Source organism: Nipponia nippon, unplaced genomic scaffold, assembly GCF_047370975.1.
Source record: "Nipponia nippon isolate SJK-2023a ecotype South Korea unplaced genomic scaffold, ASM4737097v1 scaffold_5, whole genome shotgun sequence".
NCBI classification, from domain to species: domain Eukaryota; kingdom Metazoa; phylum Chordata; class Aves; order Pelecaniformes; family Threskiornithidae; genus Nipponia; species Nipponia nippon.
In genome coordinates, this window is record NW_028262369.1 from 31,909,341 (window position 1) to 31,936,801 (window position 27,461).

Here is a 27,461-nt window from a genome sequence, read left to right on the forward strand (position 1 = left end):
GGCGTTATCACTCCCTCTAACCACTCTTGGCAGGCAATCTAATTCCCCCTGAAAAGGTCACCGCCATTTTAACTGCCTTTCAATCACATTAAGCACGCTGCCGCTCGTGCTCAGAGCGCTGCGCCTGCAGCTCTCCTGACTGAGGTGCGATCGATAAGCTGACATCCCGTCCCCCCACCCCATCTCCCCAACCGCCCCATCTGCCGCTCGCCGCCTTCCCCTCTCCTGAACAAGCCGCCTTCCCAGAACGGACGGCGAGAGACCAAGTGGCAAAAACCTCTCCTCAAATGTGAAACAGCAGAAGGGAGCCGCTAACCTGGCATTTACTAATCTTCGTCCCATCTGCTAAAAAACAGAAGGGTGCAAGCATCCCCCACTCCCTCCCTAGACCTACAGAGGCAGCGGCTTCACAGGACAGTTTGCTCGGGCACCGGTCCAGGCACCTTTGAAGCTGTGTTACAAAGAACAAGCCTCCCTCAAGCTTCCCTCAATGCAATCATTACCGTTATCTCTCCCCCCCGTGCTGCCTTTTTTTTTTTTTTTTTTCAGTTACGAGTTATGTGTTCCACCCATCGATCCCTGTGTAAGACACTGTTTTAAGTCCTCTTGCCTTTTGACTGTGCTAAGCCGTTTAAGAGATGACAGCGGCTTCTATCAGTGCGAAGCTGATGCGATTCTTTTCAGATAAAGCACTTTTTTTTCACTCCCCCCCTCCCTTTCCCTTCTTTCAAGTAAGAGACATACACACAAAAAGAGACACTGAATCTTTCAAAGAAAAAAAAAAAACCTTTTGAACTTCCCTCAGGAATTCTTTAAAGGGATAACCTTAACAGTGTAAACACTGAGGGTAACGTGCATCCATTCTGGAGAGGGAACAGAAGAATTGCTACAAATATGTTCAGCGTTTAAAAAAAAACCATCAGAGAGTGAGCCACTTGATGCTTTCACTTGTGAAGCTTTGTTGGGTTCCTAAACACAGAAACTCATTAGACAAAGATGGCATGAAATAATCCCCTGCAACAAAGAGCTTCGGAGAGGGATGATCCAGAGATGCGGGGACAGACGGTTACTGAATGTTCAGGTATTTCAAGAGAAATTTTAGTCTTGAGACACTGTTCTAAAATAGGGAAATATTTGATTATTACACCTGCATAGCTTTTCACTTTGAAGCACAAACTTGATTTAAACAGCGCTCAGTATTTCATGCTGGTAGCCTTCTGTACCCATCCCAAACAGAAGCAAGAACTCTCCTGCTGCAAACCCCTACTTCAAGCAGGACCTCTGCTGAAACAAAGTGGTTCTAAATCCTATATAATTGCCAATAATCTTAATTTAGTTCCTGCAGTTTTGGGTAAGCAAATTAAGCGCTAGCAAACGATGCTTTAAGAATCCAGAAGTACAAAATATTTCCTGATTGAATGCCTTCACCAAACCTAACAGCTGAAGAGACAACATACTGATCCCAGCACTTCTCGGTTACGTCATATTCCTACTTGCTGCCATCTCCTGTTCCTTCCACCTGCTGCCTCAAGCATGCCAAGCCGTGGCAGGCAAGGTGTGCTTTGGCTCTGCTGCACTAGACCCAACTGAGGATTTGCAGCTGCAACACTGACACAGAAGACACAGAATTTCCACCTTCTAAGACAGCCCCTCAGGTGAGAGGAGCAAGTTTTCCCTGCAACCCCTTTGGAAGCAAGAAAGCTTCGTCCTAGGAACCACACAAGTGAGAGTTTCAGCCTGTGATTGCTCACAAGTATCAGACCACCTTCCAGAAAACCTGAGCAGGGCTGTTTGTTTCCCTCACCTTTCTGTTTCCAAGAAGAAAAGCCCCAGGATTCTCCCAACCTTCCCGCACCCGAGAACGTGGCAGGATCTTTCATACAATTAGCAAAGAGTTTTCCTCACCTTTAAAGTGTTATGAACTTTGTCCATTAACGAAAAATGATAAAAAGAAGAACCCAGGACCTGTGTTAAGTTTGAGTCCCTTCTGTAAGGCTGCCCAATGGTCTGACCGACTCGTGCAATACACGCTGGTCAGAGTGTCCTGCTCCCCCTTCGCCCAGCTGTGACATCTCTTCAAAGCAACCCACCATTAAAACCGAAACTAATGAGACACAGGGACATCTATTTTCCCCTCCGGTTTTACATATTTCCACGTCATCTCTTTAGACACTGGTGACATCCCTGTAGCCTGGCAAAAGCTGTCTGGCATTATAAAAAGCCTTTGATTTCCACATCGCTGCTACTTCTCAGCAAAGGGAACAGAGCCAAACACAAAGCCTCGGGTGACGGGGGTTAACAAGGGCCTTGCCAACTCCAGACAAAGCAGTTTTAAGCATTGGAAAGCATCTCCAAAACGTTGTGCTGTGCTTCAGGGCTCTAAATTAAGAATTCTGTCCCTAAACCAAGGCAAGAGCCAATGCCGGCAGAGAAAGGAAAAAGACAAGTCACCTTAAGGTCACCTGAGAGTGCACAAAGCAGGCCTGACTTACGGAGACCTCTGAATGCCAGCAGCCAGAGACAATACGAGAAACACAAAAGGAAGCATGAAAAAGTGTAACTTGCTTAAAAAGAAATACCATCAGCCAGCTATGGGAGATCATTCCAGCTTTGCTTTGGCTCACAAATTTTTCAGAAACTTCTTGCGCAGAGTAGGTAGGTACCCTGCATGTATTATCCACTCATCCAAAATACTAGGTATAAAGTTGGTGGCAAAAAGTTCCTCTGTTTAGGGAAGAGCACACCTCTCTAGAGGAGCACGGCAGCTGTTGAATCCAGCTGCCAGCAGAGGTGCGATCCAGAGGAGGAAGGGCAGGGAGAAACACATGTGCTAGGGACCTGCCAGCTGCTCAGGTGGAGTCATTTCTTCAGCAGTGGCTCTGCCGCCTAAAGCTGCACAGAGAGGATGCTCCTCACCACAAATGCCACAGGGAGGTTCCTGTGCTTGTGAGCTCATCTGCAAGACATCAGCACCACAAAGGGAAAGAGTCTAATCCAAAAGCCTTCCCATCAGGGTAATTATGGAGGGTTTCAGAACCGCATCTAATTGTGCTCTACTCTCCTCCTAGTCTTCTGATCCTTTACTGGATCTGTTCATGCAGCTAAACACTCTTGAAGGTGTCATGAAGGTCTCAAAAAGGAAAGACAAGACAGACCTCATACTTCCTGATGGAAGCAAGGCTATTTCTAAGTATGAAATACAAAAGTACCTGTCCATGCGTGTGCAGCCGTCTTGCAGAGGTTACAGCCCTGACTGTTGCTAGAATCTGTCTAGCCTCTGGCGGAGGAAAGCAGTTGCTCTATATAACGCAAAGTAATGCATTTGAGAATTCCTTAAAATAAGGAAGAAAATGCAACAAGGAGCAAGTACTTTGCATTTACATGGCCTAATCACATCAGTTACACACATTTTGTCCACCTGAAGCCTCATTTGAAAGAGGGTCTCCCACATGACTAAAGCAGTATGAAAGGTTCAGACCACACTTCTGTGAGTTAACTCAAAACCAACGGGGAATGTTAACCAGGTGAGGACAGCACAATGTCCACACCAAAGGAAGCAGAAGATTGTGCTCTCCTCAAACTCAGGTGTTCAGTGGGGGTGAAGGAAGAAACTATGTATGCACAAAAAAAAGGCAGAAATGAACTGAGTAGGTTTTTCTGATCAGGACTATCAGTGACAACAATAGAGGCCCATAGACATACCATGCGTCCCCGCTATGGATTGCAGTAACTATACTACATAAACATAGCCTAAGGCCCTGCATAGTCTCATCAGACCTCTACCTGGAATCATGTACAGACTCAACCCTCCATGTGGGCACAAAAAAAGTTAAGGTAGGTAAGGCTACAGACAGAGGAAGCAACAGTGTCAGCTTTCCTGGGTAGCCTTTAAAACCCAAAGAAGCTGCTCCTTCACCTCTGTGCTCCCGATCATCTGCTCTGCTACAACCCAGCTACCATTTAATTTCAGAGGAGGGTAAGTGCAGATCAGGAGTGCCAGGGTGTCAGTGAGCACACGGCTTTTAAGTCCAACTCCCTTACGTAGTAGCCTTTCCCCTTGAGATATTTTAAATTAAAATCCAAGCTGATATAGGAAAAGATCACATCCCCATCTTCTTTATTGAATGGAGGGAGCCAGCATTCCTCCTCTCATTAGGCATGCGCTATGTGGATTGCTTGCAAGAGACTCTTCTTAGTGCCAGAGGTTCATGCCAACGAACAGTTTAGTAAATCCTCCTCTTTGAGGCCAAAGGGCTGAATGTAAGAAAGGGGCCAGGTTTCTAGCTAAAATTACATTCACCAATAAAGCTCACAAGAGGTCAAATTTTGCCATAACTCACTCTCTCCTCAGTAACTGATTTCCCCGTCACCGGGGAAGGAGCAAAAGAAGGAGGAAAAATAAAATGTGTTTGTCTGGGAGCCCTAAGGGCTTGCCGTGCTGGAGGTGCAGAGCAGGTTCCTGGATTCTCATTTATCAACCTTAAAAGGGATGGAGTGATAAATGCACAACCGGCCCTTTAATATTTTATGCAGGTGCTAAAGCGACTTAGCTGTCACCTTCAATACATCACCAGAGGCTGATACACCAGCTTTCGTCACTCCAGGCTGGGAATTTTTACAATTTCATTTCTATTTCCCTCTCTTCACATATTTCCATGTATTTCTTACTATGTGTAACATATAAAAAGCTATTTTCCCCAAATGATCTCCTCATTCTACCCATTCCTACTCATTCCCTCTTCAGCCACATTTCTCGAGCAAGAAATAACGCCACACTTTTGTTCAAGATTTGCACAAATTTTGACTCTCGTCATTCAAGAGAGGCAGAAAGCTAAAATCACTTTACATTCTGGCAAAGGCTCAAGGTCCTGCCCTTTGTGAAAGGCAAATCTCTAGGTCCCTCCCTTTAAAGACAGACAATGATCAGCTTCCACAGCAGAATGATTTACAAGGGCCCCCAAAAAACTGGCGCACCTCGAAATCCTCCCTCCAGGAGAGTAGTAGCCCGTATCCTCTTCTGCCCGCACCATTCGTACTCTTCAAAGCGGTTGCCGTTCTCGTTCTCGATGTCCACAGAGTCATCCTCAGTCATGCATGAACCTTCTCTCTGCACAGGGTAAAGCAGGGGCAGAGCGTTGAGATGCATGAAATAGCTCTTTGGGGTTCATAACTCAGGGTGGGATGGAGAAGAAAAGCTTGACTGTTCCCAGGACAGCTAAATACAGAGCAGACAGCAGCATCTACTCCCACCCCCATTCCCAGTGATCTCAATCTATAAGTAAATGCGTGCTGGAAGAACTTGACAACCTTAAGATCAAAACAAGCTGCAAGGTTCATCATTTTTACACATGGAAATTTAAGCTCTGGTTCCTACAACAATGCTGGTGTGCATTTCAACATACATTCCCCTACCTTGCATGCACAATTCCCCTAATCATGTAAAACACAGATTCCTTTGACCTGCAGCAAGAATGTTCTCTAGAGCATATTTTTTGGGACACACTGATCAAAAGATACCTCTCTTTACACCATGCACCTCTCAAGGCAACAAGAGTGAATCTGTTATCTCTTTTGCGGGCTTTTCCTGAGAAACAAGCACAGAAAGCTCTAGGACACAACTCTCTCTCACCCTCCCCTAGGGCTTGTTCCTCCTTCCTTGCTGTCTTTGGGATGAACAGCAAGAGAACAGTTCTGCTCAAATGCGCTTCCTGGAGTAAGATGGTCATGCAACATTTACAAATGCCAGTCTGTTACAAAAGAACCCAACAAAAAATAATTCACATCTTGTCAAAGGCAGAGATCAGAAAGAACTATTCTTGCTGTGCTACACCGGAAGCATGAAGTCCTACAAAAGGCTTCATAAACTTCAACAGCTCTACCTTTACAGTCTACAACTTAGACTTCAGTAACAGCGAAAGGGTGCACGAAGTAAAAAGTTACTAATGCAACACAGGAGAAAAAAACAGAAGAATCCATCTTCCAAGACAGAAAGAAGTGACTACAGATCTTAGGGAGACATAGTTAGCGTTGCCTGTAAGCTCAGCAATGTTAGTTTTTGCCCCATGTTAGGTCAACTGCAGACAAAGCCGGGAGTAGGGAGAAGGGAATGGCAGCTGGCGATCCTGCTGCGCCTCTACCTTTGCAAGGCATTGTTCCACATGCCTACTCATCTCCTCCTCGGATCCTGACAGAGGTCGGCTGCAGAGGGGACATACCTGCCCTTCGTCTTGCTTCCTCCGTTTCATTTTTCCAATCCGAGCTGCATGGAGAAACCAGGGAAAGAAAACAAAACAAACAAACAAAAAAAAGAAGACATGTCAAGTTTGTAGATCCACTCTTCTCTCCATTTGCTCAGCTCCAAATAATAAACCCTTGGCAGAAACGTTAAGATTTCACACCAGAAAATCCCATTGCAACTCCCTATTCTGATCTCCATAAATAGTACAGAGACTGTTACTTAGCACTTTCCAGATTAAACCTGTAACCTGTGGCTGAGTACAGCCTGATTTCAGAAAGGCAGCTACTCACGATTTAAAAACTAGGAGAGGGAATACCTGCTGCACATCCCCAGGTAAGTTACTCAAATGGTTAAATACTTTTTCTTGGAAGCCTGAAATTGTTTTCAAAGTTAAGTGATCAAGCCACTGAATGCTGTTCTGGATTTTGCCTTCTAAGTCTGAGATCCATCCACTATCACATCTATTCTCTATGCAGGAACTTGCTTAGACCATAGAAGGATGATGTAGCACCCGAAAAGCCTTGGACAAAGTACATAACAGTCACTTCCAGGACCACAGAGTCTCCTGTACACCTTGAATAATTCCTTCCCAGAATATCACGAACAAGTCAGAGCAGCATCTTACTAGCAGGTAACATTTATGGAGAGAAAAGATCTTTGCTGTGAAAAACGCAGCACCTATGCTAGATAGCTTCTGGCTCTCTCTGTCATTTTTATTTCACTATTTTCATGTAGAGGAAAACTGAGGACTATACTGCCTTCTTGAGGGCACGCTCTGGGAAACAAACATGTTAGGAATCACCATGATTAGAAAAAGCAGCCAAGGTAGCCTGTTGCTTAATCCAATCTCTGGTTAATTTGAGCCATCATTTAATGTGATCAAAACATCTGGAACCAAATCATTTGCATTAAAAAGAACTTCTGTTCTTTATTATGATGGCTTTAGGCAGGTATTACTGAATAACTCAATCACTGGCTGCAGGAAAGTCGCTGTTTAATTAAGAAGGAAGGTCAAAATTCTGAATGAGAGACAAGGAAAAGCCCAAGGAAAGCCCATGTGATAATGAGAGATGACACCACCAAAAAGCTGCATTAACCAGAAATCGTTACTGACATTGTGAGCGCTGCAGCATGCTCTGAAAGCCTTCATGCCTGAATACTGTGGGATCAACAGCTCCCTGCAGCCAACAAGTCAGAGAAAGCTGCTGGAATGCCAGGAAGAGAAGGACTGGGGTACGGGAAAGTTTCTGTCAATCATTTTCTAAAGCGCATCCATTTATAACTCACTTGGTGGTGTGGATGCACTAAAGTTTCATCTGGACACACCAACACAGACCCAAAAGGCCTCTTTCAGGGCTTTCTTGTTGGCTTCCCTGGACTCGGGACTCTCTGGGTTATGATATACTTTCCCACAATCCAGAATTAGGAATATTCACTATCCCCTACACTCTGCGATGCTCCAAGATTAAGGCGGCTTCAAATTATTCCCTGGGCATTGCTTTTCCTCACTGAATGAGACAGATTTGTAGGAAAACTCCTTCTAAAACAAATCTTCCCTCCTGGCATCATGAAAAGGCTTTTGCAAATGTGATATTCCTACAATAAGAGACAGCAACTTGAGACCACGACGAGAGTGGTTTTGAGACCCGGCACTTTGAGCAACAGAGACTGTCAAGTAAATGCACATCACTTTCATCAGTCATCTAAGTTTCATTTGCTGAAGCTCCACAACCCTCTCTTGTGTTGGGTGCACCACACTGACAGCTCCACAGGCCACCTGCCTCTCCACACACTTCAGGTACTTCAGCATTCCTAGTGGGACGTTTTAATAGTTTCCCTTCTATTTTGTCTGCTTAAATCTGTTATTTTACCTATACTGTCAGCTCCTACTCCACAAGGTAAACCGCTTGAATTCCAGTCAACACAGAAGCAAACATCATGAAGTATTACTGCTAATTTCATTGTGCCCAGATGAATTATGTTCCACTTTTAAATAAAACAACAATCCCCAACACGTCTTCTGTGTTCTCTCCCCTTCCTGAACCCCACAATGCTATCCCTCCTCCCCCTTCAACATCATCCAGCCCTGTTACCAGAAGTAGTCAGAGTTAAGCCATGCACTTTCTGGTTTGTACTTCAGTGCACAAGAGACTTCTGAAGTTCTGGTTTAGTGAATACTTATATCCTCCAGTATGGCTCTTTCGCATAAGTTTAGGATGCTCTTTCCTTGCCTCGCTAGTGCTGCAGAGCCAGCACAAACTGGGGAGGAGGCTGGAATCAGACATGACTTGAGCATTCTCTAGCAACACCTATCTGACCAGAGAAAAACACAGGACAAAGCCTTCTCTATCCTGATCGCAGACACATGTTTCTCTCACCTCATCCTGTTTTTAAACAGGGAAACGTAAGGAAGGATTATTATTAATAATAAATATTAATTATTCTGGTAGGACTTCCCGTGGCCAATCAATTCAGCTAAGTCAGTCTGCCTGGAGAGTTTTAGTATTTTTAACTTTTTTACTGCCATCCTCCAGCCCATGCACTGTAACAGTGACAGAAGGAAGACAAATTGTTTTAGGTCTTGCACTTATAAATTCTTGGGACCATTTTGCCAGAACAAGCACCTGATCTACTATTAAAATGTTAGTGCAGAGCTGGGAACAGAACCTCACTCTGCTCCGGCTCCACGCAAGACTCAGCAGACAGCCCCTATCTTGGCTCATTGAGCTCCGCCAAGAAGCAGCCCTTTAAGTTCTAGTGCCACAAGTGAAAAAGCTACTGGAAGAAAGAGGTGTTGAAAACAAATCCCCCTGCCATTTCCATTCCGTGGTCATTAGCAGCGGCGGTGTTGTGCCCACGGAGGCCCAGGGTGCCCCTGGTGACAGCAGAAACGGAAAGGGAACGCTGCAGCCTGGAAAGCACATCCCGAGCAGCGCTGTCCCTACACGACGCGACACGCAGCCTGGCTATCACTTCCAATCAGCGCAGAAGGGACAGAGCGGCCCCAAAGGCAGGGGGTGATTGTGGCACCATCCCGAAGGGGAGCAGCTCAAAAGAACACGCAAGTGAGACCACAGGATTGTTAATTAGTGTTGATAGATGCGATCATTTCTAATTAGCTGACTAATCCCTCTCCCCCTTGCTCCTGACACAGGAGCATGGTGGGGGGGGGTAGGGGGGGAAGGCCATTCCCTCTTGTAATTCAGGAAGATAAAAATGCAGCCAGCAGAGGACTGGAAGCAAGAGGACAGAGCTCAGGGAAGGAGGTTTTTGAACAAGGCTGACCCATTCATATCTCTGACTGAACAAAGACTCTGTAGTTACTATTCCAGCCTTCTGTCAGGAGGTGAGGAGTTCACTAATTTTTATTAGCATTAATAATTATTATTAGGCCATCAGAGGGCTTCCAGCACCTTTGAGGCCTCTCTTTTAACGGATGTATATTACCCTACACAATGCTCCTGCTGCATGTGCATGTTCTCCCTCAGGTTACACTAAACCTTCGGGCAGCCAGGGAGTTTAAGTGGCCATAGCATATGAATGAGAAAGTCGCACATGGAGGCGAGCAAGAATTGGGACCCTCTGCAAGGGCGGGGGTCTCAGTTACGGTCTCTGGCTTAACTTTGGAGCTGTGCTGGCTAAGGGAGCTGCTCTTCCCTTTCCTAATACGGGAATATGGGGTCTTTTAGGACTAACACAAGGTGAGAAGCTGCTTGCACTAGGGGAGCCAAACTGTACTTGACAAAGCGTCTGCTGCTGAGGGTACACTGGCCCCTGCCTTCCCACGGGCACAGAGAGAAGGAGCCAGCCCACCTCCATCCACAGACACTGCTGCCGTATGGGCAGAAGAGACCAAGGATTTTTTCTCACAACAGGCTCTCCCCATCACGGCTAAACCTTATTAATGCCTAAAGATCATGTTATTCTCTAGCCCAGCAAAACTTCCTGAGAGAAAAGCTAATGGGTTTTAGTTTTCACTGGTACTCCCCAAGCAAAAATTCACCTTCAGGACAGGGCACTAATTACCTCAGAAGTGCTCTTACATATCATCTAGCAGTGGACACTATACAAACCTCTACTGCAGCATCAAAGGAGATGATTAAGTTACTCGCAATATCTCTTATGATTCCCTCCACCAGTTTGAGTGGTCCCCCGAGTGCCATGCAGACATCATTAGCAGCTCCTGCAATGGCAGGCCAATCAAATTAAGTGGAAACATTTTTGTCTCCTTTCCAGTGAAAATCATCTAGCTTTATTCCTCCCCCACCCATCAGCTACAAAAGCACACGACATGCTGGTGGTGGTTCAACAACAAACTGCATGGTGACCACCTCCAGAGAGGTCTGCCCAGAGAGGCAGGCTTATGGTCACCACCAATACAGGAATCAGCTTCTCGGGCAGGTGCAAAAGGAGCTTTCTAAGGACCTATTTTACAACTCTACTGAGAATGCCAACTTTGCAAATACCCCTAAATTTGAATCAAAGATATTCAAGCACAAGAGTTAGCACCTGCTCTCTGCAAATCTACCAGAGGAGTCTTGAGGAGCCGTTATACCTATTTTTGTTAGGCCTATCACAAAAAGCTTCTGTGGCTGATCAACTTATCCAAGAGCACCTCATCCAAGGGAACAAAGGCAGCAACGGCAGAGCACAAAAAAACATCTCAAGAACAAGTTAAAACAAGAAAACAGATGGTCAAGAATGAATCTGTTTCAGACCTTATGTACAAGTTGCCGCTCATCTGCCTGAGAGAGAATGTTAAGGGCCAAATTCACAGAAGGGTCTCAGTGGGGCTTTCACATTTGCATGGCCAAACTTCCAGACGGATGATTTTCAGCAACCTTCAATCTGACACTATTCTCCAAGGTTGGCACATACTTAACCTGCTGAATCCATGTTCTGATACGCTAACCCATAACTTTGTGCCTCTAATTTCAAATGACTACCTAACCTGCTCTGCACTGCTAAACTCCATAAGCATCAATTTACAGGGTGGCTTAAAGTTTCCAGTTTGGCAACACTGGAAATAAGGCAAATGGAAGAGATGCCTTCTTTATCACATGGGTTCATCAGGAATCAGCACCTCATACTCCTGGGTTCACAAGGACACAACCTCTGCAAAGTGAGTTTAGCACAGGTGAGAGGTGCGAGATTAACTCACTGAGGCTGACAGGGAAGTTCAGATACAAACACTCAACCGAGAGTCTAACAGACAGAACATTAATCTCCTGCTCCAGAGCTTGCAAATGCATTCACCTTACTTACAGTTCAATTTAGGTCAAAGGTTTGACTTACAGAATTAAAATTCTGGACCGTCAGGTACCTGCAAACCATGTAACTATCAGGACCTAATCATGTTGCAGCCAGGCCAACAGCAGCTCACAGAAGACATCTTCCTCTCTACCTTCTCCTTCCTTAGCTTTTGTTGCACTTTCCCAAGTGACCACAACAGGATGGAACACATCGAGGACATCTGACAGGATTCGGGCACAAAAGGCCCTGGCAGCTGAGATTTGAGTCAAGGACTATGTGGAAGAAGAGCAAACGTCGTGGGCCCCTTTTTATGGGAGGAGTTTCCAGAAGTGATTCTGGAACTCAGCTGGCAAGAAGCTTGACAGATATACCAAGATAAACTGGTTACAACAATATTAAAAAGTACACTTAAAACATAATAAAAACAAACAAAATAGATTTTTCTTTGACAGATAGACTGCATTTTGTATATCCTAAGTTTCTTCACTGTGTCAATAAGAACATGAAACAAAAAGCCAGATGTCTTTGGACAAGTCCTACATAATTTCTGTCAATGTAAACTAACGGGGATAAGGAAACCATTCTCACAGAGCAAGCTATAAAGTTGCGTGATTGATTAGAAGCTCATTAGAACACAAGATATAGACAAATAAGCATTTTTTTTTTCTGAAAGCACTCAAGTGTTCTCCATCTGGAGCAATACTGCTTAAATAACTGTTTAACAATAATGTGGCAAAGCTTACGAATACCACAAAGTTATTTCAGTGCAAACAAATGTGGAGGAGGAAACAAGAAAGCAGGCTGAGTTCAGCGGTCATAAATATAAAGTCACATGCATAGAGACGAGCAGTATAACCTACCCAACCGTCCGGCTGGATACTAATGTAACAGCATAGGACTGAACCAGGCATCACTACAGGGATGTTCTGGGAACAGTAGTAATCAGTCATAAAAAGCTAAGGTCAGGAGGAACCAGTTCTGATCTAGTTTGACCTTCTTTGTGACCCAAAGCCAAAGCACTTCAGCTAGTATTTCTGCATCCAGCTTCCTAACGCCTGGACCTAGTACTGTTAGGGTGTACAACAGAACAGAGAGGAAATACCAGCGTTATAAGGGCACTATATAAATTAACCAAATGTCCTCATTTGGAATATGGCTGTCAGTTCTGCTCACTGTACCCCGAAAGGTATATACAAAAAGAGTAAAAGGTTCAGCAAAAGCAACGCAAATGCTGTACAAAACTAGCAGCCTCCCTTTAGATGACGAGCCCAGGTTCACAAAAACATCTAAGAACAGGGCGCAAGAGGAGTTCCTAGATAGCAGCCTACACAGACTGTGGTGCAGCCCTACTTTAGGCTAAAGTCAAAAGCATAAAGCTCTACTGAGCCAGTTCAGCAGAGCACACTGTCATCAAGAGCTTTCATTCATACTGAAGGACTCCACAACACCAAGAACCTCACAAGCCTGCCTCAGACTTTTTTTTTTTTAAATTTAAAATAAGGTAACTGCACATTGTTGGCCTGAAAAAAGGTGGAAGGTGGGAGCTTAGCCCCAGCTATCCAAAAACGATAAAGAAACAGTTTGACATCACTGACTCCAGAGACCTCTGTCACACAAAACAAGTCACTGCAGAGCAATACCTCAGTGCATTTCAGCCATCTGAAGTCTCCGTGTCAGGAAAAGGTTCTACCTGCCAACGCTGGCGGCTCACTGCACTCATCTAGGAGTGCAGATGTGAGCACACCTGCCAGCAGTTACCTGTAATTGATGCAAGGCAACTCATCTTTTTGTTGTATGGCTTAACAGACTTTCAAGAGTTCACAGGTTTTTGGCCCTCAGGGCTGATATTTAAAAGTCTCCAAGCCAGCTCCGAATTCAGTTATGTATAACTTAGAAGTTATTGGGTCAGTAACTTAATTCTATTTGCCTATGACTGTGCTGAACATGTAGTAGCACTTCAAATTCAAGCAAACTATTTTGGTATCAGTACACTCTAAAGCCTTTTGCTATTTTGTTAAAGTATCTCCATCTTTTTCTAAATAAACTGCATCAGCACAATATCACTGGTGTTACCGTAAACTATCACAGCAGGAAGCTCAAAAGTAACAAGCCTCCTGATAGCCCTAACAATCACATTTTGACTAAATGGTACATATTAGAGCAGCTATAAGCAATACAAAATCAGATGACAGAATATTGTTACTATTTAAATGGTAAGTTCTGACTTCTCTGAACTTTGGGAAAACAGTTTCAACTTCTTCAGCTGAAGCTAAAAAAAAAAAAGTATACTTTCAGCTTTTTTTCCAATTTACAAACACAGAGATGGGACTTGCTCTCTCTGAAATAAAGTGACCTCTGATTTGTTTTTTAAGTACCAAGACACTTTTCACTAGAAATACTTGTTTACTTGTTGTTAGGAACGCCCAGAAATACAAGAATAAAAGTAACACACCGGCACCTGTGGGTTTGAGAGAAAAAAAAACCAACCCAAAACATGACGTCAGATGCACAGACGCTCAGACTGCTGGTTTAAAAGTTTACTGCAAGATTCTGCCATGTGAGCCATGAAAGCGCAGCAGCCTGGCCCCATAATTTCAAATACAGGATTCAGGGCCTACTTATAAGCTCGCTGGCAGGACCCCGGCGGCAAGAAGGGCCTCCCCCGGGAGGCCAGGGGTGAAGGTGGCGAGTCTCGCCCCCACACACCCCGCGCCCCGCCAGCTGCACGCCGAGGCCCAGGCGAGGCAGGTCGCAGCTCCCGGCCCACCGCGGCGGGTGGGTTTCACACAACTCGGCCCAACTCTGGGAAGTTTTCCGGGCAGGGGGAGAGGCGCGGGAGGAGGCCCGGCGGGGCGGGGGCAGGCCGGGGCACGGCGCGGGACCGCACTCACCGTTCAGCCGGGTCTGCCGGTTCGCTCGCACCCGCAGGAAGGTCTGCAGAGGGGAGACAAGAGCGGAGAAGTGTCAGAGCCCCCGGCCCAGCGTAAACAACTCGCCCCCCGCCGGTAAACAAGGCCCGGCCCGGCCCGGCTCCTCCCGCCCCGCGCATCACCGGGACAACGCACCGGGACAACGCACCGGGACAACGCACCGGGACAACGCACCGGGACAACGCACCGGGACAACGCACCGGGACAACGCACCGGCCCCGGGCCTGCCCCCCCCCCCCCCGGCACCCACCTCTTCCCGGCCCCCGCCGCCGGGCCCCCTCCTGCCGCTCTGCATAGCCGCGGGTGCCGCGGGCGGCCGGCGGGGCAGCGGGGCGGCGGGCCCCGGGGCGGACCCCCCCGCACGGCCCGGGATGCGGGCGGATACGGCGCGGCCCGGCAGGCGCCGCCGATCAGCCCCCAGCGGCCGCCGCCATGTTGGCCCCGGTCATGTGACCCGCCGCCGAGCGGGTGAAAGTTCACCAGGAAACCGGCGGGGAGAGGCGCGAAAGGAGGAAGTTCCCATGGCAACCGACAGGCGGCAGCAAGGCCCAGCGAGCCCCGGCCAATCAGGGCCCAGGGGCGGCTGGAACCCAGGGGCACCTGGCCAATCAGAGAGCAGGGGTAACTGGGACCCAAGAGTGCCTGGCCAATCAGGAATCAGGAGCCACTGGCACCCAAGGGCACGTGACCAATCAGGGCCGAGGGGCAACTGCAAGCCAGGTTTCCTTGCCCAATAGGGATTGGGCGTCCTTTAGGCCCAACAGCACTAGCCAATCAGGGCCCTGGGCCCAACTGTAACCCAGAGGTGCTGGCCAATCAGGAACCAGGGGCAACCGCTCCCCAACTCTTCTTGCCCAATAGGGATTGGGGGCCTTTGAGGCCCAAGGGCACCTGGCCAATCAGGGCCTGAGGGGTAACAGACCCGAAGGCAGGTGGCCAATGGGGGCCCAGAGGCCCCTCCACGGTCCCAGCCCCGCCATGGAGCCCTGGGCCCTGCCTGACCCAGCCCCTGGGGGCACCGGCCCCGGGGCGAGGCCAGGCCCCGGGGAGAGGAGCCCCGGCCTCCCCGCCTGTCCCGCAGGCTGAGCACGGCCTGAACGCCGACCCCAGCTGCGCCCCGAGCTCGCGGGTCTCTTTCCCACCTCTGCTGCACAGCCGTGGTGGGGGACGGCTCCCGTGGACCAGCCTGAGGGGAGGACAGAGCCAGGGGCTAGAAACTGGGCAGCGCAGGCTCCTGCACAGGTTAAATCCCATTTGTTCCCCCCTCCGCAGACTCCCCAGACTTTGTTTCTTGGAATCAAACCTACATCTTGGGTCTTCGCTCTGGCACCTGACAATCTGCCGCTCCTTCTTCAGAGGGAAAACAACAACAAAAAACCCCCCGATATGTTTTGCTGTATCAGAAGACGATGGGTGGTCAGCAAGTTCAGGTGCTGGCTGGTAAGCTTTGTGCAGCGCTGACCTGCATCGTACATCCCAGCTGTGTCTGCAAGCTGAAATGCAGCTGTATTTTTGTACATGTGCTTACTTACAAAATCAAAGCTGCTGATTGTTAGTTTTACCCTTTTAATTAATTAAGCTGTCTTTCAGGAGGCATGCTCACCGCTGAGCTCAGGTGGAGGGAGGTGAGCCTTTCCTGGAGAAGGATTTTAGGCTTTCGGATATACTTACTCCACATGTTATTCAGTCACAAATATTCTGTGGGCTCAGCTGACCCACGCAAGGTGGTCTCCCTCCAAGCCTGAAATGCTATCTTTGCAGTACAGTGAATGACTTACAATTTGCTGTTGATTTTTCCGCTGGGGATTCAGGGTTGTATCTAAATCCAGCTAAAACGGCTTTATTTTTACTCAGAGCGCAGGAAAAGCCCCAACTGACAAGACATCCTCATCTCAGAGGAGCACCCACCACGAAGCTGTATCACAAGGTCCTGCACTACAGCAGCTGCCACCACCTCGGTCTGATCGGTGTCCACGTACCAAACTCCTGCAACCAGGCTTGGCAGAGGGGAGGCAAGGGGATCCCCCCTCCCCACGTCCCGGAGCCGCCCCACCGCCTCCACTGCAGCTCCCTCTCAGCGCAGTCCAAGCGCTGTGCAAGCCCGTGTTCCTGTAGCGCTCCTATTCATAAATCTCCTTCTTCCCTAAATATCCCCATGGTAAATAAGCATGAGGACTAAGAAAACCAAGCCACAGAAATTCTGAAAACCTACACGCCAATAACTCACGTTCTAGCATGCTACTAATACGCTGTATATTCACGATTAGATCACAGATAACACAAGGGACATTCATAACTCCAGCACACCTCTGCATATGGAAAGCTAAATTTTGCAGCCCTTAAAGTCACCACCATGAGAGTCTTCTGCTCTGCTTCCTGAGCATTTTACTTGGTAAGCCGGGAAGACTGACGTCTCCTTCCTATTGTGGCTTTATTAAGGATACGCTGAGGCTTTACACAACCCTGGCACCCACTCTGAGGTCCCTTTACACTGCCAGAGCAGCATAACGCAGCCAGCACAAGCGTAAATGAAAATCTGGCCCCAGAGGTCTTTTCTCCCTGCAGTGCAGACTTACAGCTCTCATTACACATTTGCATTAAGGGCTGCAACCCTCCATAAAATACTCTCACAAACTTAAAACACATTAGAGACTAGCTAGACTCAGCACATAGAGGGGGCTTCTGCTGAGAATATTTGTCCTCACGTATGACATAATAAAAATTTTTAGGAACAGAGGACTGCAAGGGACCACCAATTTCACAGAGACTGAAGTCTGGAGGAGCAGGAAGAGAGAGGTGTTTCCAACAAAGGGGGCCACAGCAGAAGTCTCTTCCACACCCTTTCAGAAAGAACATGATTTATTTATTAGCCTTAATAAACAGGCAGGAAAGAGAGCAGGATTACCCGATTCAGGCATTTCTGTATCTTCTGCAGGGTTTTGCTTCTCTTACTTTGTACCAGGGCTCATTGTTCATACAAGGGTAAAGTGACTTGTGACCCCAAGTTATAACTGAAGGCTACATGGGAATACGTAGCAAACAAGGGAGGATCTGGCCCATTATTTGATTATATAACCAATAAATAGGACAGAGGAGAGAATAATGGGCAACAAATGTACAAATCTGCTACTAACGAGACCTATCTTCAGGAACGCATGCTTTAACTGCTCGGTTAGATTCCCAGCACTGGTCACCAGCCTCTCCCTCTGCAGATCCAAACGCAGACCTGGCACGCGCGAAGTGGCCGCTGCAGGAAGGCCTGGCTCTCTGCCTGACCCTGGGCGCAGGGTATCGCTGCAGAGCTCTGCAGGATACAGGGTGACAGGCGCATGCCAAGTTGCTACAGCCATGGCCCACCCAGCCTGTCCACACAGCAGGTAGAGCCACGCTTGGGGCTGTGCTGAAGAGTACCATTAATTTATCTGCTGCCTTTCAGAGCTTACTTGAAGCCAGTGGCTGAGTGCAGGCTTGCAGCCAAATCGTTTGGATGTGTGTTGAGTTGGAGTCAAGTGTGCCAGCCCACCCCAAAAATACAGACAGAGTTACGACAAGCAAAGTTGTACTTGTGCTGCTGCCTTTCTCTTCTTTTCTTGCTCCATCTCCCTCAACTTTTACTCATCGAGTCACAAGTCAAGACCTGTGGCTCCTCTGGGCAGAGGGTGTTTTATAAAACATGCTGGCATGGCTGGGGATGATCCAAAACCATTTCTGTTTTGGGTGGGAGTCACGAGTCAGTTTGCTGGGCAGTGGCACACCAGTGAAATGGAGAATTTTGGCCTGCTGCAGGCTGACATCATTCACTGTTCTACAAAAAAATCACTTCTCTGAAAGCGTCCTGGTGGCACAGGGTAAGTAACAACAAACATAGCCATGGCAACGACCGAGATGACGAATATAATGCAACAGAAACCTCTACAAAGATTTAAAGCGGTTTTGCATGGCTGTGGTTTAACGTCGGAGCTGGGATGACTCTGCAGACAAAAGCATGGCTTTGTAGCCGTGTGAGGGACCAAGTGCTCACGTCCCCCCGCTGCAGGCAGGTGAGCTGGGGCACCGGTGCAGAGCCGAGAGCCAGGCTCTCACACACAGAGAGCTGCGGGCACTGGGGCAAACTGGCTCCTTGCCTAAAGCCGAGACCAGCGAGAGCATCCACCTGCTTACCTGGTATCTGTCCGAGTGATGGATGTCATCTGAGGAGTGGGGTGATGCTGTCGGAGAATCTCCTTCCCGCTTGATTGAGGCCGACAACAAAATTGACTGCAAGAGAAAGGAGAAATTCATGCTGTGAGCGTCACCGAGCTCTCTGCCCCTCGCTAAGCTGCCCTCAAAGCCACGGAGAGCGTCTGCCGGGCTGGGGGGCTGCACTGGGACAGACTGCCGGGCTCTGGGGCTGGCTTTGCTCTTCCCGTGGGACCGTGCCCCACGAGGGGACTGGGTTGCAGGGTCTAGCCAAGTGCAAATACATCCGGTAACAAAGGGACGGTCATTTTGTCCCCAGGTCTGGTGGCTGGGGGCAGAATCAGTCCCTGCTGGAAACGATGCGTCAGGACCACACCAGAAATTCACACGGTAAGGCGAAGGTGTGCTGACGTGGAGTGGTGCTAACGCACCCTCGTCCGCCCCTCTTAAATGCCACTAAATCTCTCAATAGCTTTGTAAACTGCACTAAAGCTCTCAGCACCTTTGCAGCGCAACTACCTCTTCCTTCTGTAATGATGCTATTTATTTTAATAAGTAGCACAGAAAAAAAGGGCCTTTTAGAAGGTTAAAAAGATCAGTGATATTTGAGACCTAAGAAATCACTGATAAACTTCAAGTCAATAGTAGGTAAGTCTAAATTCTACACACAGTGAACTCTAGCGGGAAAATTACTGTGGGAGTTTGACAGCATCTAAAAAAATGTACACCGAGTTGCAAGTGAACTTTATTATTAGAAGATTTTGAGGGGAAAATGCAATTTAAAATTCTAATTTCAAATATAAATTAGCTAAGCTAGGCTAAATATAGCCCAGCACATTGTAAAAAATGTACAGCGGAAATGCAGCTCTCCAGATGTTTTTTTCTGAGAATCAGCTGGCGAGATTCGACAATAAATGACTGCTCGGAGATGTGTGTGTTTGCGAAGGGAAGTGTAGATATCATCTGAATTGGACAGGTCAAGTGTGATGACAACATTATTAAAAAGCATAATACCTTGGAGAAAGGCAAGTATTCCAGAAACATTTGCCTCTGGGCTGAAATGAAACGTGAAAAAATGTGCATTTTTTGGAAAGATATGAGCAAGTCGAAAAATGACTCAGCATACAAATCGGTTCAGTCAGCAGGATGCGATCCCCCGGGCTTGGACAGCTCTCCCGGCGAGAAAAGCATGGCAGCGCAGTCAGCGTGGGCATGGAGGGAGGGCATGCTCGGGACGGAGGCGGGGGAGGAGGATTTGGGATGCTGGGTTCAACCCCACAGGCATGAGCTGCCAGCCCTGCCATGAGGGCAAGAGCCGCATCCCTGTCTGCACTGCAGGTCTCTGCCATAAAACATGGCTGTAGGGGCACGCAGCAAGGGCTGGCCCAAGAGAGCAGCCTCTGCTTCCCAGGAGAGGGACGGGCAGAGCAGGAGGTTCTCCTGCCTCATGTGTTGGCCAAACCCAACTGGCGATCGGTTTTGGTGAGTGGCTCATTTATTTCTGGAGAAGCCCTCTGATAACCATGCAAAGCTGAGTGCAGACCTCAAGCTCCTGCTGTTGTTTAGTTTCTTATTTTCTAAACAGAGAATGAGGACCATTTCTGAAGAAGCAGGATTGCACATGTCCTACAAAACAGAGGGATAGGGGCTCAAAGCCTTCAGTTGTGACTCAGAACAACAGCCCTGACTGCAGCGGTGCTAATGCCCTTTCCCTCCTCTAATAAGCCAAGCACCCCAGAGCTGGGAGGGTTAAATCCGTTTTGTCTTCCAATGTATTCTAGAGAGAGGGAAAAAATACCCATCTCCCCATTCCTCGGCGACAGACAGACAAACCCTCCCCGCCTCCAGCTCCCCCCTCAGCTTCTGGTAGCTCTAATCCAATATTATTATGTGAAAAATGGTTGGGCTAGCTATGGAGACAGTAAATTAAACGTTATGTATTAGTTTTTAGCGTGTGGTCCCGGGAAGAACGCCGGCCCCATTTATTCCACAAACCTCCTGAGCACCATGGCGATGACCTCTGGAAAAACGCAGGGCTAAACTAATCCCAAAGATGTCAATCTCGAGGCCTCTTCTACATACACTTGCAGTTTAGATTAATAAACTGTCTATTTTTAAATTGTGTGCAAGCACTTCAATTCTAAATACCTCGCCGGCATGTTAAACACAGCGTTAGAGATGCCAAGTCACACTTCCCCTTCACTCTTAGGAAACTTGACTTCATTTGTTTTTCTCATTTCTGTGCGCTGTGCCACACTTTGCCTTTCAGGCAGCCATGGGGGCAGGCAGGGATGCAGGCTCAGGGGCTAAGGGATTAGGAAAGGCACTCGCCATCAGGGTGACTTTCATTTCTGCATTAGGCCAGCCCCTCTGCCATCCCAATTTTGGCCTCTTTTTTCCCAAATCGTTGTGTTAGGGCTGTTTCTCGATGGCTAAGTGGCGAGGATGCATGGCCACAGCACACCAAGCCAATGATTTGCAGCCCCCTGCACCCACACCGCTCACTCCCAGCCGGGTCCCAGCAAGCAGGGAAGAGGCAGCGATATGATCCCCATCCCTCTCTTGACTGGCATCTCGGAAGATGGCTGCAGAGAGAAAAGGCGGCTTTACACATGGTCTCCCAGCCCTCGTGCGTGCCCACGCTGCAGGGCAGACCCAAATTCTGGCTTCCCACCCCAAAAACGCATCGCTGGGTGCTCTGTGTGCAGGCAGGCGTGCCGTACGGCTGTGCGGAGATGCTCCCTACCTCGGGAACCAGCCTCTTTGGCATGGTGGGAACAGGCCTTGATGCTGAGATGTCCCTGTTCCCCCTGGGGAAAGGCCACCAGCCAGCTCATCCCTGCCTGGTTGCCAGTTCAGCCCAGCTCCCCTTCAGGGTGCGTCTGAGAAGGGCTATTGGGGGGAGAGCACCCTCCTCCCTCCCCGGTCCCTCCTCCCCTGGCAAACCACAGCTCCCAGCATCAAAAACAGAGCAAGGGCCTTGTGAGAGCAGTCGTGCAGCCTCGTATTTCTCCCTCCCCTTTAAATCATCTCTCCATTGGGTAAAGGCACTCTCTGCGGAGGTTATAAACCCTGAGAGGATCAGCCTGAGCGTTACACCTGGGGCAAGCTAAATAAAAAAAGGTCACCGGCGCTTTTTAAACATGGACAAAAAAGCAGTAAAATGTGTTTGGAAAAAAAAATCTGGCATTAAATCATGACTTTTTGCCTGGCTTGCCTCATTAAAAGTGGCCTTTTGGAAGGTAAAATTATCATTGTAAGTGATAAGATCTTTAAGAAAATAATTCACGGCTTCTTCACCCTTTAATATGATAGCCGCCACCGGCTAATTTTTTTCTTAATGGCAACGAGGCCATCAATCTTGTCCAAGCCATGTATTCCCTCCTTCCTCCTGCCCCTGCTGCCGTGCTGGGCAGCCATGGCCCCGCTTGGCATTTCCTTCCCACCCCTTGGAGCACAGCTGTGCCGTGCCAAGGGGAAGAGACGTGTCTGGGTGTACGGCTTTACCCGCCTATGTCCACGGATCCGGGCTCTCCCTGGGGATGCGGCACCACAGGAATCAGAGGCCGCGTAAGCCTCCCTCACGCTGCGAGGTTCACACCCTGGTAGCTCCCAACACCCTCCATGGACTGTGCAGTTCTGCAGAGCTGGGTTGCAGCACCTGCAAGTGTTTCAGCGATCTCATTGCAATTAGGAACAACATATAGTTTATGTATAGAAATACACGGGCAGGTTTGGCATGAATCAAATATGCATCATGCAGCTGGTGTGCCTGCTGCTGTGATCCCAGTCCATCGCTCTCCGGACCTGCTCCTCCCTGCTCGGGTGGAGGAGCCACGGGCAGCTCCGAGGCGATGCCGGCAAGGGCATGCGTGCCAATGCGCCATCAGCTCCTGACCTACAGGCACTCGAGGCGCAGGCCCAGGGCAGCACGAGGCGAGGGGACGGGTGTCAGGGTGCAGCCGCCGGCCCGAGGAAATGGATGGAAATTGCCGGCACACACCGCCCCCAGCCCTAAGCGCTGCCTCTCGCCGGCAGCCGGGGCAGGTGTCAGCGCTGGGAGAGCCCAGCCGGTGCCGCTGACATTCTGCTGCCTCTCAAGGCCAGTCATTTGAGAGTATTAAAGTGCTGGACTCCTGCTTTCTGATAGCCCTGGAAAAACACAGGGAGTCTATTTTTCTTAAACAATCCATCACAGCTGCTGTCAGCAGAACAAATACCCTAACCCCGCTTTTTATGTATCTATATGGTCTTTTTTTATTTTTTTTTATTTTGGCACAAAGTGTTCCCTGCTTGATGCATTCAGCTTTAACTCTGCCGTCTAAATAGGTACTTATCACTTAACATGGAGGTGATGGCTTGACATGTTTTCTGTCTCCTGCCCTCCCCTCCACGGTAGGGAAGCCGTCAAAGTGTTGCTAATAGCTGTTATCACTTGAGAACTGTAACCCGAAAGCAATGAGTGATACCAGGCCTTGCTGCGATTTTCCCCCTTAACTCTGCTAGCCATTTTTTATGTTACTGCTGTAGGATCCCTGACACAAAGATGCTACTATTAGAGCTGAGTTTCTTAGAAGCTTTCGGAGGGTCCACATTTGCTCCTGGGAAAGTTAGAGGTAAAATTATCTAGTGGCTTTTAGCTGGCAGAGATAAAGGTGGGATGGAGCTGGGGATGAAAGGCTTAAATGTGAGAAGGGTGGGAATAGTGAACAGAAATAATGGTATCGGCAGCTTCTGGACTTCACTGAAGGATTCCAGTGGTCCGCAAGCAGAATAAGCTTACAGAAATGTGAGCTGCTGATTTATTTCTGTGCATGTACGGTCACACCTGGGATTGCAATCGAGCTCTGGGTCCCCTTGGGTGAGACACCAGCTACATGGTGGTGAAAGGGGCCCCTTCCAGCAGAACTGCCCGTTGGGGATGGAGGGGGAAAGAGGTCTGGCCAAGGTCTGCCGGGGTCTGCCAGCCCATCCGGCTCCCCTCCAGGACCACATCCCTCTCCGCTCCTCCTGCTGAATGCAGTGGTTTCCCCTGGACTAATGGAAGGGCACAGCTGTTCAGCCCAAGGGGAGCGAGGGGCTTTGTTTGTTCATGGGGTAATTTGTTTTATGGAATAAAACCTGGCAGAGATTTTTTTTGGAGTGGCTCTGGTATTTATCACCCCGAACTGGCAGGGAGCACATTCAGCCGACACTCATCCTAGGTAATTTCCCCTCCTTCACGTATCTGTGGGCTGTTCTCCTATCTCCGGCTTGGTCATAGCTTTGCCACAATGCTCAGATTTAGCTTTCTAATCTTTCCTTGTAAATCACAGCTAGAGAGGGAGGGGGCACAGATACGGTGAGTGACTTCTCCAACCCCCCAGTGAGTCAGTGACACAAGAGAAGGAGTTAAAACCCTGGGGCCCTAACACCCGTCCCCTGTTCCTACCACCAGACATGATACGGAGAAGTTAAATGATTGTGCTAGAAATTTCATCTTGAGCAAGGCAGCTGGGAAGGGCTTAATACAGACATTCTGTCAAGGTTTAAGGCTCCAAATCTTACTTGCTTCAAAGCTCTTTTTCCTTGGAGGGCTTTAGTGGTCAAATTTCCCTCTAGGTGCTGTAATTCTCTCTCAAACTGCTCGGTGAAGCTGTAAAATCACGGGGGTGGGTGGGGGAATCAAAGGGCTCTGGCACTGCGGCTCGGTTCCCAGCTCCGCCGGAGGTCTTGGAGCAGCGTGCTGGCTGCCTGCCTGCGGGCACCCTCCGAGGAGCTGGGTACACACCTAAACAAACCAGCCGCAAGCATCTGCTGGGTGCGGGAGATCGATTTTGTTCCTGGCCGCTCACTTCAGTGTTGGTTTGCAGCGTGGGCTGGACCATTAGCGGGAAAGGCAATTTGCAGTCATATATTAGGAAGCAGCAGTGGAAAAGGAATGCTGAACCCTCCATGAGAGCTGGGATGCTTCACAGAGCCCAGGCTCTTCCCCTTCAGCGGTCAGTACCAGCACTTTCAGAGAGGATATAAGAAAGTTCAGTGGATGCCATTAGGTGACAGGTAACAGTCTGCAGCTAATATCCTGAAATTTAGCTGTTGACATCTCTCTGGGCAGAGATGCTATCCCACTAGATGATAGCCTGTGGAGGGAGAGCCATAGGACAGACAGGCAGTGGCATAGAAGTGCTCTTAGGTAGCTAGGAGGGCCTGGGGACGCTGACTCTCAGAGTTACTGCTGGCTGCTCAAGGAAGAGCAGGAACAGTCGGACTTAGGCTGCCTATACATGTCACCAACATGGGTTCAACTCAACGTGTTCTCCTCTCCTGCACAACCCCTTGCAAGAGGCAGCCAAGGTGAGAGGGGAAAGGTAAGGGGAGAGTGTGAAACCCAGGAACAACGCCTGGGGGAACTGCATGCTGCTGACAGCTACCTACAGAGACCCCTGGGCAGCCACGAGCCTGGACGGAGACCCTGGTATTGTCTGTACACCTCTGCAAGACATCCTTGATGCCTGGCCTGCCTGAAACATGGCCTCTGGCCATGCTGGGGAGTGCTGCAGGGAAGCTCTGGGCTCACAGAGGTCTGGGGCATGGCTGGCTCGGACACACCTTCAGAAAGTGCCCTCCTGAGTGGCTCTGGTGTTGGGTTTCCCCATGGTGACCCAGGACAATGGTGAAATGTTAGTGAGCAACGCTCAGCCCACACTGGTGAACGGGACCATGGAGTTGGGGTCGCCAGCTCAGCAAGAGCAAGGACATCCTCCACCCCTTCCCATGGGTGTGAAGCATCTGTTCCCACCAACACGGAAACTTCTTGGTGAAGAATTTCTTTTCCCACCCCTCCTCTTCCTCCTGGTGTCTCAGATATGTCATCAGAGAAGGATGCTACAGATGTCCAGGACTCTCCTTGGAGTCCAATGCCTAGGAAGACCTTTCCCAGAGCAGGGCCACTGGGTGTGCTTTCTGCAAAGGAGATGGGCTTTCAGCACCTTTTTGCACCTTTGCCTTCTGCAAAGCACAGGCACGAGGCAGCCCGGCAAGAGCAAGCTGTCACCTTCAGATGTGGGGGTTCAGTGGGCTACCTGGCTCTTAGCAACATGAAGATCAAGGCACCAAAGGCTATCACAAGCCACGGGGTAAGCATCCAACCTTGCAATCAGGGACAGAAACTGCAGCTGGGAGAAGACAGCGCTGTTCCCCTTGCTGTCCGCAGGCCACGGGAATTCCTGAAGACACCAAGCAGCTATCTCAGGCCCTTCTCCCCAGCCAGAGGCTGGCAGAGCCCAGCTTGCTGTCACCAGCTTTCCTAAGTAAGTGGCAGTCAGGGTTGGATAGACATCTTACCCTGAGGCTCACTACACATGTTTGTCATCTGCTTGTCCAAGTGGCTTGTCCACACCGGCATACCACCATCAATCGGGCTTGGTCACTAACAGAAAGCAAACAAGGATCCTGGATGCTGCAGAGCTATTTGGTGCTCAGTGCTGCCCTTTGAGCTGCCTTCGCAGAGAGGGAGGCCAGGCAGTGAGCAGACATGTTGGCCGGAGCCCCCCAGCTCGCAGCCCTCACTTGGCCATCGCTGCCTCTGTCGGCTCCGATAATAGAAGAATCTGATACAATAATCCTGCATTCATCACATCCCATGTTGAGTGATTGGATTTTCTTTGACATATTGCCATGAAAATTGACCCAGTGCAGTGAGTGACAGCTCTTCAGGGGCAGGAAAGCGGTGAGCGAGGAATATGCGTTTACATCTGGGCTTTTATTGCCAGGAGAGCCGTTTGCCAGGGCAACGGCAGGGAAGGGATGGGAGCAGAGCCAGGAGACAGAGCATGGGGGGAGTTAAATCCCTTGCCCCCAGCTGCACCCCAGGAAGAGCCTTAAGCCAGCACAGAAGCAACGACAGTCCATGATGGTATATGCAAAGGCCCTAAATGAGTCCTAAACTGGTCTTAAAGCCACCGGTGCCCACAAAGGTAACACCTTTGGTAACACCAGCCTGCACCCCACCCCAGTTCCCATGTCCCTCAGTGGAAGCAGCCTGCCCCTGCCCGTGCTGCCAGGGGATGCTCCCGAGGGATGGGGAGGTGCAGTCCCTTTCTCCCACTGCTGAGCTGCTGGAGCTGCTGGCCCTGTTGTTGGCACCAGGAGAAGGACCAGCCAGGAAACCTTGTGTCAGTCCCCGTGACTCCTTCCACCAGTGCCCAGGATGGGAAGAATGACACGGCGCAGGTCCCAGCTCTTCCCAGGCAGTGCCTGCCAGACCTCCAGTGGTGCCTGGGTGCCTGGGCATGGGCTGCAAGCCCAGCCGGGGGTCTGCCCCCCGGGAGCCCTGTTAAGGGTGGCCCAGAGGCCCAGCTTTGTCCCCAGCAGGACTTTCTGGGAGGAACTTCACATCCTTATGGGCTATTCCCACCCCGTGTTGCAGACGCTCAGTGGGCACAAAGGGAAAGAGCAGCCTTCATCTCCCCACCACCATCCTTCTCAATCCCATGCGGTTACAAAGGAGCCTTTAATACCAAGCTCAGGTGAAGGTGACAGTGTGTGCCTTCCCATGCCACACAGGACTTGTCTCCCAGCAAAAGCCACCTAGAAATAATGAATCCTCCTGGGCTGAGAGGCTTTCAAGCTCTCTGAGAAGGGAATGAAAGATTTCCTGATTTCACCCTCTCCCTCCCTGCTCTCCTGGCTTCTTGAAGTTAATGTTCTTAGTCCCAGACGTGACGGGCAAAGGGAAAAGATCCATGTGGTGACAGGGGACGATTGATCTCTTTTACATAGAACTACGCTCCAGTCCCAGTTTAATCCCCTCGCTCAAGGCAAATGGGATTCTTTGTCAATGGAAACTTCAAAAGCCCGGCCCTGCCGCGAGATGGACC

The 27,461-nt window shown here is 49.2% G+C and overlaps 1 protein-coding gene across 4 annotated transcripts in view; it reads right to left on the reverse strand.

Moving 5' to 3' along the window:
* The window catches only part of RNF220 (ring finger protein 220), a 227,854-nt gene that overhangs the window by 45,336 nt on the left and 155,057 nt on the right, over positions 1-27,461 (reverse strand). For 2 of the 4 annotated variants that reach the window (XM_087731539.1, XM_009468164.2), the window contains 4 exons: positions 18,583-18,678; positions 14,383-14,425; positions 6,138-6,259; positions 4,975-5,107 (listed from right to left, as the gene is read on the reverse strand). In XM_087731539.1, the coding sequence (XP_087587665.1) occupies positions 4,975-5,107; positions 6,138-6,259; positions 14,383-14,425; positions 18,583-18,678 (394 nt within the window). Of the gene's footprint in view, positions 1-4,974; positions 5,108-6,137; positions 6,260-14,382; positions 14,426-14,671; positions 14,877-18,582; positions 18,679-27,461 lie in introns of those variants that run through there. The other 2 variants (XM_009468165.2, XM_087731538.1) reach the window with 2 other exon arrangements.